Source organism: Crocodylus siamensis, chromosome 1 (assembly GCF_052110815.1).
Source record: "Crocodylus siamensis isolate JL-2025a chromosome 1, ASM5211081v1, whole genome shotgun sequence".
Taxonomy (NCBI): Eukaryota; Metazoa; Chordata; order Crocodylia; family Crocodylidae; genus Crocodylus; species Crocodylus siamensis.
The window spans coordinates 321,247,353-321,259,389 of record NC_143395.1 but is presented as its reverse complement, the minus strand read 5'-3'; the positions used below and the strand labels follow the sequence as shown (position 1 = coordinate 321,259,389).

The 12,037-nt window shown below is 41.1% G+C and overlaps 1 protein-coding gene across 2 annotated transcripts in view; it reads left to right on the top strand.

The window, feature by feature from the left end:
• Positions 1–12,037, top strand: part of CLDN10 (claudin 10) — a 104,304-nt gene that overhangs the window by 88,646 nt on the left and 3,621 nt on the right. For both annotated transcript variants that reach the window (XM_090023487.1, XM_090023476.1), the window contains exons 2-3: positions 8,940–9,101; positions 9,273–9,354. In XM_090023487.1, coding sequence (XP_089879613.1) covers positions 8,940–9,101; positions 9,273–9,354 — 244 coding nt within the window. The remainder of the gene's footprint in view (positions 1–8,939; positions 9,102–9,272; positions 9,355–12,037) is intronic.

Below are 12,037 nucleotides of genomic sequence, written 5' to 3'. Positions count from 1 at the left end.
ATTAAGCTCTTTATGTTTTTGCCAAACGTGCCCAGGATTGGAGGGAGGGGGGAGGAAATGAACCTTTACATCATTCCATTTTAATGAATGTTTTTTTGCTTCCAAGTGGTACTAACTCAGATGTAATTACTTTATTGATAAATGACAACTTAAACATTTGCAACAGTTGGGTATGCACGAATAAGATGTGCATTGCTTAGTTTTGAAGCAAGTAGAAATACAGTGCTGCAACTGAGATTTTATTCTGGTGTTTGAAACTAAAGATTGAGTTATTGCAAAGAACTAAATAGTTTTTCTTCTAATTTTAAAAGGAACCATTTACATGTGGGAGGCAGGAAGGGAAATATATATTTTTTATCACTTCTAGCTGTGGATGTAGTTGAGTGAACTGCAGGATGTGCAATAGGATGTATAATATTTATATTATTTGCAATCCTTTTTTTGCAACCTGTGGCTGAAAAAGGAGGCAAGAGGCAATAATATTTCTAGTGTAAAAACTTTTGACTACAAAAAACCAAAAACAGGCAAACAAAAAACTAATTAGCAGCTGAATCATTAAAAAGGGGTGGTAGTGAGATATGAAACCTTTCACTGATCCCAGTCAAGGGGCCTGCCAGAGCAGAGGTACAGTGGCAGGGTCATGTAGGTGACTTTCAATTGTTCTTGTTTAATTGCTTCCACTTTACAAATAAGCATAAGCAAAGGTACTGAGTACGTAGGGGTTCATGGACTCTGGCCCCCCTTGGGAAGAGGGCAGTCACCTGAAATGCATAAAAGTTTCCACATATTCATCATCCTTGCCCCCTCCTACCCAAAAATAAAAGTTGGTGCCTATGGGGATAAGAATTCAGTCCTCTGCCCAATCTACAGCCTGTTCTGGGTTGGAAACCAAATGCATTGACATGGAATCCCTCTGAGCCAGATCCCAGGAAAGTGTCATTTCTCCTACTTCAAATGACTTGTGAGATGCTAAGGCCAATTTCACCAGCTAAGGAGCTTCCATTCCCTTGAACAGGTGCAATGTATAAAGCCAGTCATAACTAAATGGTGACTGGCTCCGCTCTGCCCTCTTTCAAAAATCACAGCATTTCCTTTTGTTGGCTCCAAGATTTACTTGCTCTGAAAAAGAAAACAAAGTTAACAATAAGGCTAGTAAGATTAGGAGCATTTAGAACTCTGAAGAGAATAAGAATAGAACAGCAAGAAAAAATAATGGATAGAGAAAAAGTTCCTTACCAGCAAAGGTGCAGCTAGGTCTTTTTGCACCCTGGGCCAAAAAGGGTGGGTGGGATGGTTGGACTGAATGCTGGAGAACAGAGTTGATGGAGGAGGGAGGCAGGCTTTTCCAAAGACATACCTGGCAGGTGGCTGCAGGGTCCAGACATAGGAGCAGGGGTAGGACTTCCCTCATCAGCCTCACTATGAAATTAACTTTTTTTTTTTTTTTTGGTCCCATAAAACTAATTTCAGTGTGAGCATATATGCAGTCAGTATCTCTAATATGGGACCGAATGACTAGGCTTGGCCACAGTCAGATGATGCAGAGTGTGTTGGCAGTAACACGTTCCCCAAAACTACAGGAAAGATATGGAGTGACTGGTCGGCTGCTGTATCAGCTTAAGATTTAGCAGCTGATGAGTCTCATTAGGCATTCCATGGTCAGACTGACATTATCACTCCCCTTGCTGCAGAACCTACCATGAACCTGTGTCACATGGTGTTATGAATATTTCCTGTCTCATACCTGATGCCACAGAACATAAATGTCAAGTGTGCTGCAGTGTGATATGCTGGGCATGGCTCAGGATGGTTTCTACCTCCCTCATCTTAAGGCACATAAAGAATTCGGTGTGGCATTTATGTAGTTTCCCTCTTCCCTCCCCTTCTTTCTTGCCCAGCTGTATTAAGGGCTCAGGGAATTCCCTTTTTTAAGATACAGAGTAGTGAGAATTTTCTTCCTAACTACTCTCCTGAATAAAGATATGGGGCCAGATCCCACTTTACTTGTTAGATGAATACGTAGATTTGCATGTTTATGTGAGATCTTGGTCCACTTCACTTGAGTCTCTGAGAAACTGTTAATACGAAAGGTGTGTGGATCCTCCTCTGTCTTGCTGCTTTTTTGTGATCTAGTCTTAAAGATAAGATGTATATAGGTTGGAAAAATAGATACATTAATGGATTTGCAGGAATTCAAGCAGGATGGAATATGATTGTGCTTAGATGTCAAAGTCTACTTATGCATCTAATAGGTAGAATAAGATCTAGCCCATTGGGTCCCTCAAGGAAAGTCAAGAACCATTGTTCCATCTCCCCGACACTCAGACCACAATATGCTGGCAAGCACAACTGGTCAGGTCCACTGGAATAGGTGTGTGGAATAAGAGCAAGTGAGAACAAAGTTGCCAACTGTCTAGCGTAGGGGTTTTTCAACTGGGGCTACATGTACCCCCAGGGGTACTTAGAAAGGACATAGGGGGTACGCGTGGATGAGTGGGGACAGAGCACGCTCTGGGGCACTTTATGTGGCATCTCCCCTGGCACCTTCCCATATTTTGCTTCTTACCCAGGGGAGGGGGAAGGATGTGCTGGGTGCCGCCAGCCCCATTTAGCACGCTGCAGTATCTCCCCACCCCACACTTCAGCTTGCTCTCTGTGCCCACTCCCAGGAGCAGGGCCGAGGGCAGCGGTGCCCCTCTGCAGGCCGCACATGCACTGCCCAGCTGGGCTTGCACACGGTGGCTGCTGCTGCCTCATGCCACCGCTGCCATGCCCCGCGCTGCTTTCCTGCGGCTGGTCACATGTGTGGCTCTGTGGGCCGCTAACACACTTTGCACCACATGTGCCGCCATTCAGTAGCTTGCAGAGCCACGTGCGACTGGCCACGGGAAAGTGGTGCGACAGTGGTGGTGTGGGGCGGTGGCAGCTGCCGCATGCGAGCCCCACCCCCACCAGTCATCCGGGTAGTGCGTGTGGCCTGTAGAGGGGCACTGCTGCCCTCACCCCCACTCCCGGCCCTGCTCTTAGGAGCAGGCACAGAGACACACTCCTCCCCCGCAGTCTCAATCTGGCCCCCCAGCCCCTTCCCTCTCCCAACCCATTCCCTCTGGTGCAGTAGGGCAGCAGAACAGGTGCCATGTGCAGTGTGTTTCAGACCCTGTGGTGCTGCATGCAGGTCAGCTACAGACCCAGGGGCAGCACTGGGGGCTGGATAGTGGGATTCTCTGGGATGGATTTGGCTTGTAGGGGATAGAATCAGTTTCTCTGAGCCCTGGAACAGCTCCAACATGATACATCTAGGTTGGAGATCAGGCCACTTTAGTAGAAAAAAAGAATCCCAAGTTCAAGTTGTTGCTTTGCCTTGCTCAAGTTCTTCTTAAGTATGGGGTTTAATCTGAGTTTCCCTATGTACTTGTGGTGGGGTCCCCTTTCCCCACAACCTGTTTTTTGTGAAAAATATCTGAAAGCATGTGGTTTGTGCCTAATGAAAAGCCGATGAGGAACTGCAGTATTTTTGAAATCATGGCAATTTTCATGAGATTTTCCCACAACCTGTACTTCCTGATAGCCTTACACACCATATAGCCCATTCTGATTCAGGGCCCAATACCACACTGCTTACAGTACTCTTGTGAAATTTGTGGGAGCTTTGCCTGAGTAAACAGGTCATAAATTTATCTCTGAGTTTTGTGCAGTGCTACGCGAGGACACAATATTAATAATGAAGCCACCACACAAAATTAGCACATTTCAGTCACCGTTTTTTCACCAATGGATCCAATAACTTGCTAAGAGGATATCTGAAAAATAGTTCATTTAAGGAAAAAAGAGTTAAGAAAACTATACGGAAGCTTACATCCTGGGTGTGTGTTTTATGAAATAATCTGTCTATAGAGCAATCTCATTTGTTTCACATGGTGCAATGTGGACAATGTCATATAAGACATGCATTTCGGAAGTGACAGTCCTTATAGTATTATGCATTTTTTCTTTATATCATAATAAATGGATGTCAGCTCCTCAGAACTTTTCATACATGAGGGCAGTATTATTCATTACCTAATAGGATTATTTTGAATGCACAAAACATGTTTAAAAACAAAAGACCAAAACTGAAGTAGGTCATGATTGGAATGCTGCTGAACATATATAATGTGGCTGAAACATATTCGTTTCTCTCAGTAATTTATTTTTCTCCTCTGTTTAAAATGTGTGACTTTAAGTTGTTCTGACTGTTTATTGGAATGATCAATTGGTGCATAGTTCAATTAACCACTTTCCTACAGCTTGCAGTCCAAATATGTTTTTAACATGTTAGGAAATAGTATATTTATTTCATTCACCAGTAGAAACTGAAGAATTCCTGGCTTTTTCCTCTTTTATTGTTTTTTATTGTATTTTTTCTATTAGCTAGGTGGTAGGAAGGAAATTTAAAACTGTATTTAACAAAATAGTCATAGGTAACAAATGTTAACTGTTCAAGACAAACAAAAGTCATATCTGGTTAAATATTCATTACCCTTTTAAAGGAACCTTAATACATCTGCATTTTTATAGTGCCTCTCAACATAGTAGGTAGGCAGGCGCTATTCAGGTAAATTAGAAGGTACTCCTAGTACCTTCTGCTCTTTTCTCCTCTTGGTTTAAATGATAAATGTATTAATTTCTAAATTCTGTATTAGAAAACAGCCTAATGCCGTGTTCCCCAAACTATGGTTCACTCCCCTTGCATGTCTGGGGAGGGATGTAAGTGAATCACAGTTGTAAGAACCAGTGCACCCCTGTTTCAGTCATCACTGCTTCCCCTGGCACCTATTCCCACTGATTCCCCCCCACCTTCAATCTGTTGTTACCAGGGAAGAAATCAGCAGCAGAGGAAGTAGAAGCTGAAAAAGTGGGGTGCAAGAGTGGCCAACTTTTAATAGAGAGGGGCACAAACCCACAAGGTTTGGGAAATGCTGCCCTAACTGGATAATTTTTTTAGTACACGGAACTGAGCTTAGAATTTGTTTGGCCTACTGAACTTGGTAAAACATTGGTCAAGTACAGTTATTCATTCAACAGAAGCCACGGATATTCCAAGTCATGGTATTGCTAATTGAAACTATTTTGTAGTTGAGTGAGTTATTTATTTCTTCCTGTGACACTAGCCTCTATTATTTTACAAGCATGCTTTGACCTTCAGTAACAAACAAATCTCAGCCATGTTGTTTATAGCATAGGCTAAATATTTTTGTTGAGGTGAATATTTACTATTTCTCCTATGAAACTTAGACATAAATAAAGTTTAAAGAACCCATGGGTAAATATGTTCATGGTTCAGCACCTTAATGTGCTAATTAGCTACTAACAGAGCCAGTAAATTGACCTGTCAAAAATAATGGCTTCCTCCGCCAGTTTTCATCTTCTACTATACCAAAATGGTATGGCAAATATATTTCCAAAGCAAAGAAAGTAGAAGTAAGTTCTGATATTCATGTTGCTAAAATTAAAAAAGAAAATAGCTTATTATAGACTTAGAAATCCAGGGTCAAATTTTGGCATCCTTCCTTATTAAAACTTCCCTCCTTTTGACTCAGCTAGGAGGCTTATCTGAGTAAACATTGAGCAGAGGTGCAGCTTTTGTCCTAGAAATAGAAAGATCACTATGGGCATGTCTACACATGCTTTTACATGTGCCTAATGCACATTAACCTAACGCACATTAAGGCAATTTAGGCACATGTATACATATACATGCGCTAATATGCATTAGTGCAGGTGTGTGGACCAATTTGGGACAAAAGCTAGTCCCAAGTCAATGGACACACACCACATTAATGCACATTAGTGCGTTTATGCATCCAGTAATGCCATTTAGTGCATAAATTTGATATCTTTATGCAGATATCAAATTTAGGCTCAAATACCTTAAATCATCATTTTTAGGGGGCATTAATGGTGTGCACGTGTATTTGCATGCCCTTAATATGCCTTAAATTGGGCTAATGCAGATTAAATGTGCACATATAGACATGCCCTATTACTGTAACAGGAACTGAGTCAGCTGAGGACTATAATTCTGGAGGCTATAATTCTGAAGTTTCAGTTTATTCTAATCACCTGTGAAGTCAGTTTCATTATACAGGCAGTCCTGGAATTGAGCAAACCTTTTACAGTTCATGAGTGTAGTATCTAGAAATTATTCACTGGTAAGCATACCCAAACTTTTGTCTTCAAATTAACTATTCATTGGGCCAGGAGAGTGCAGTAGGAACCACGATGGTGCTCACCTGGGCAGGTGGAGTCTTGCTCCCTAGTTTGTTTCTATATTTTATCCAATAGCAATTTTCAGTTAAATGCAGAAAGTCTAGAAAACAACCCAGGACTCTCCAGCCTAGGTGAGTGCCTTAACCAGCAACCTCCCTAGGTCACTCTTGGCCCAATTTATCCTCAGTTTTTTCTGCATAGTAGCATAGTATTAACAGGAGGGATGAAGAATGCCTATTTCCAACTCAGAACAGCTTCTAACGTAGTGGGTAGAATACTGTCCTAGGCAGTAGGAGTTGTGGATTTTAATCTGCTCAGGCTGAGAAGGGCACTAAAACCAGTTCTCTTGCATTCTCACCCAGTGCTCTAACAGCTAAGCTACTATATAAAATGTAGATCATGTTGGTCCCTCTTCTTCCAGGCATGTTTTAAAAGAGTGAGTGCTGCTCAGACCTACAAAAGCAAGAGTGTAGACACACACCTTCAAGAGAGAGTTCTAGGTTGTGGATGCCAAGTGGAACAAGACATCTCCCTGTCATCCCGGATCAGTTGCCTGAATTCCAGAGTGCTTTCTGTTGTCTCATTTTAGGTAGCTCCCTGTTCAGTATGCTGGCCATGTTGGGTCCCATTTGGAGGCACCTAGCACTCTCTGTATGTATGCAGTCTATACAAAGCCTAAGTAGCTAACACAGGGTTATGAATTCCATGCTGGAGTGCTGCAGTACTTAAATTTAAGGTGCACAAGTCCTTAAAGGTGTACTTTTCATTTCCATTTAGGTTATTCCCAAACACGGAGAAATAAAGGCCCTTTTGTGCTCTTTTTACAGTGCTTCAGCACTGATTGAACTGGAAACATTTTTCCTCTACATGGAGTTGTGTATGGGAATTTAATTGCAGTTCACCTCATCTTCATTTTATTTATGTACCTTAGCAGAATTAAACTCCTTGACATAGATGGTGACTTTGAGCCAAGTGTTCCTCTTCTGCTGCAAATAGAGAAAAATTGAATGATGGGATGTTATGGTACTCTGGCTTCTGAATCAGCTGTCTTGCTGGAAAGACGGAAGTCTGGAGTCCACCACAGAGGGGCTGGCTCTCTCTGCAGATGTTACAGCCCCTGCAGTATTGGCAACCAGTTGTTTCACTTATCCTCAAGCTTCACAAGGTTTTAGAGAACATCTCCTCTTCCCCTTCATGAAGCAATAATTGTTTTTCCCAAAAGGTTTCTTTTTAGGGTAGACAAAACAATATAGGTCTTGTTTTCAGAAGACCTTGTTCTATATTAATACGCATTATGTTCTGCACAACACAGGCAAACTAAACCAAATTTAATTTACATTCAAATAGCTAGAATATTTTTCCAGCTCATGGCTCTTTCCTGGTAATATTGGTGTATCAACTCTGATGGCAAGCTAAAGAGTCTCAGCTATACTGATTTTTTTCTACCATGTCCTTAGCTATGTGTATAAATATGGCTGTAGAAATCCTATGGTGTGACTGCACATATGTAAGTAATGCATCATCAGCTATAGTCATTCAATTTAATATTTTGAGCTTTAAGCAGAGAGATAACAGGAGCACTGTAAAAACAGATATGTTACAAGTTAATAGAATCCTGGTTGATGGTGCTGAAGAATAGATGGTACAGGTGCTGCGCGATGAAAATTGTTTCTCGTTTTGCTCTATTGTGGTATCCTTAATCATTAGTGTTTTAAAACATTCTGATTAATTTGTTTTCCACTGAGTATCTACTTTTTCCTCTTTGTTAGGTCTATTACTCAAAATAACTAACAGTGGGAGGGAATGGGTAAAATAGAGCATGGCGTTCCAATTGTGGTACAGCCAGAAAATGGCTCAATAGAGATCAAAGTGAAATTAATGAATAAAGTAATGGAGGCACCTTTTCATTTAACATATAACAAACAAGTCATGAAGAGTAATCTTTTATGGTAATAACTCAGCTTTAAAAGATTGCATCATTTCACTCATAAGCCTTGCTGCAGTTATCACAGGATTTTACTTTCAGAAGATGCAAAGTGCCAAGTATTCAGTATTTCTTGTTCAAGGACACTACTCTTGAGTGTCCTCAACACCTGTGCAAGAAAATTCCTTGTTGAATCACAGCCTTATGTTTACTTTTAAGCATGTGAGTACTTCTGTTCAAGTCAACAGGATATCCATGTGCTTCAATTTAGACACGTATTTTCTGGTGTCCAAGATACATCAGTGTATAAGTGAAGCCACCCACCAAAAGATAAATTTGTGCCTTCATGCTCCCACACACCCACCTGAGGGAAGGATGGCAGTATCTTCCTGTCCACCCAACCACCAGCCTGGTCCTGGACTCTTCAGGTTTTTCTTCAAGATGCCTGTGTCTAATTTCAGTAATCTATTCTTTTTTTCTAAGAGCTCCTTTTTGCAAGGAAAACATGTCTTATCTACTGGAAAATATAATGTGTGTGGAATCAGGACCTTAAAGCCTAATCAAAAGTCCACTGAAATAAATAAGACTGTTTCCATTTAATCCAATAGAATCAGGAGTAACAGGGATGAAGGAGCTGATCACTTGGTATGGAGCATGGTTCTGCTTGTGGGTTACTCCTGTTCACCTTGGGTAGAATCAAAGAGCCTACAATGAAAGCTGTTAGTTAATGCTATTCTAATATCAGCATTCAATATTGTGATTACAGGTTATATACAAGCCTGCAGAGGACTCATGATAGCTGCTGTCAGTCTTGGATTCTTTGGTTCCGTATTTGGACTGGTTGGGATGAAGTGTACAAAAGTCGGAGGCTCAGATCAGACTAAAGCTAAAATAGCTTGTTTAGCTGGGCTGATTTTCATACTTTCTGGTAAATATGAAACTATAACTATAAATCTGCATGTCTGAAACCTTATCAGATCTGATTCTATTTCCAGTTAAATCAATAGCACAACTCCCTCTGATTTAACTGCCAGCAGGTTCAGGCTGCAAAGTAATATACTGATGCCCATGAATAACTTGTTCATTTGATGTGTTTTAGGATTGTGCTCTATGACTGGTTGTTCCCTGTACGCAAACAGAATCACATCGGAATTCTTTGATCCTACTTTTATTGCACAGAAGTAAGTACTTTTACGCCCATTAATTTTTCAAACAAATTAGATTGTAGATTGCATAGAATACATACTGAAGTAAATTTGTAAAGGAATTGGATGCTCCAGACCAGGGCTGTCACATTTACCTGTGGCCAGATCCACAGGGCCAGTGGCTGCAACAGTGCCAAGTTCAGTAGTGGTAGCAGCAAGGGTCCAGGGGTCCAAGGTCTGGTGGTAGGGCCAATGATCATGCCCAGTAGGGTCCAGGGACTTGGAATTCTGCAGCAGGCAATGCCTTCAATTTCCAGTAGTCCAGCAGGCAGGATACAATGTCTCTGTGGGCTGTATCTGGCCTCCAGGCCAGTGTTTTACTCCCCTTCTCTGGACAAGAGACAAATATGAGGTCTGTAATTATGTTTCACTATATTATTCAAACTTAAACTACCAAGTTGTACATACTTCAGGAATTTCATGAACTAACAAAAGCAATTACTTCTGACAAAAATCTTTGCAAATTACTTATAAAGTAACTAATATTTAATCTCCATATAAAGGCATAATGTTTTGTGTACTAAAACAACTGCAGAGGATAAATTCAATTGAGCTAAGCTGATTTTTAGGTCTACATTTGTCACTGATTCAGTTGTCATTTATTCCACCTTAGCACACCTGTCAACACACAAACCAGTTGCTCTGTACAAAAGAATAATCCAAAATAAAGTTTGAACTTCAGATTTTAATTATAGGGAACTGTACTTCAAGCAATATATTTGTTTCATGTAATGAAAGGCATAGCATGCCTCTTCCTCTGCAACAGTTTAAGTGAGGTGGCTTTGCAGACAAGCCTTTACCTACTTCTCTCTGCTGTATATTGATTATACTCTCCCAGGACAGAGAGGCGGATATAAAGCGCCTCTCACTGAAAATTAGTAGTAAAGATAGGAAGAGCTAGCAGTAACAGTCTAGATAGAGCAGGGGTTTTTACATGTGCTCTGGGTTGGGAAGGATGCTTTAATTAGAGCAGCTCCAAGAACCACTCTAACTAAAGCTCCTGCAGCATCTTGTGTATCAGCAGCCCCACACACAAAAATGGCGGCAGGGGAGCTTAAACTAAAACTCATCGAACTGAAGCTCATTTTGAAGCACAGGGACACTGATACACGAGATGTGGAGGCTCACTGGAGTGCACTAATAAGCATGCTTTAGCAGACTTGATTAATCAAGCCTGCTCCAACATGCTGTAATAGTGCATCGGAGCAGGTTTCAAGATTAATCTTATGCTGAGTTGTATGTTCTGCTGTGATAGATTTGCATTACCAAATAAACTCCAGAGGACAGTAAAAGCCTGCCCCTTATATATGTCAACTAACTGGAACAAGATGGTGCAACTATCATCTTGCAGGCAAGACTGATTAAACTATTCCTAAGGCATATCTAGTACAAGAGTACCTAAGCTAGTCAATCTTTCTCTGTCTACAATAATGATGTTTCCAAAACTTGTACTGGCATCTTATTCTACTGAATGACTACTGCTAATAAAGATTTTTCTGATGGATTCACTATCTGTTCCTCAGTACAGTAAGCTGTATTCACTTGGCTCTTCTTATTGACTAAAGAGAATAATTGATCTAATTCTTTGTATAACTTCTTTTTCCATATTTGTAGGGAACTGTCTGTCTGTCCTCAGCCTTCTTTGCTCTAAACAAATCATGAACTGTTCTCTGAGCCTTTCCTCACCTGTCTTGCCAGCCTCTGAACTTACTTGGCAGGGGAGATACCATGATCAACAGTTTTTCCTAGGGTGAGGTCTGTCCATTGCACTCAGGGCAGGTTGACTTCTGTGAGTTTCTCAAATGCAGGAAACTGCGTTTGTGCTTTCCCTTAGCTTGCTCTTTCAGCCTTCTGGCTAGGAGCCAGCATGACTAGGGGGCATCTGAACGCCAATGTGGGGCCTGCACACAGGATGCCTGCCATGGATTTGAGGAGTATCTGAAATCCCAGACTGATGGGTCTGGGAGGAAGGAGACTTGCCCAGTGGTAGAACCACATGCAGACGTGAACAGTTGAGCTCAGCTCAGTCGATTTGGAATCAGAACTAATATAGCATTAAGCCAAAAAAAATGTACTATATTTAAATAGGTACAACAATGCTGCTTAAAAGTCTGTTTATGGAGTACCTATGTTGAAACTTGCTGTGGTTTTAAAAAGGGGTAAAATACATACATTCTGGGTGAATCCATTCTATGGGTACTATATGCAAATTACTACCGCTCTGTTTGTTTCAAGGTCAGTGTTTCAAATTTGCCTCTCTCTTCCAAGTACTCCAATTCTGAGAAAGCAGGTCTTGACAATAAGAGGAGAGAGAGAAAGTGCTGCAAGGGGAAAAAGCTCACAGGAGGCAGAGGGCAAGGGAGCTACCTGTCCCCCTCCCTCCCCCCCCCATTTATTTTCTCTGTTGCAGCACAGGGAGGGGGACAAATTCAAGGCAAACCTCCAATAATTAGGTTCTATACCTGGAAAATTATAACAAATTTATAATTTTTCCATTTTTAGAATCTCGTTTCAGTAAATATGGTATCTACTTCTTTTGGCACATATCCTGTGCAAACACTTCTAGATGGTTTTTGGTTCACTGTGCATAATTTATACTCATTGAGTCAAGCAGTGCCTTTTTTTTTATTCTAATCCTTTATTAGGGGGTGTGGCGGTA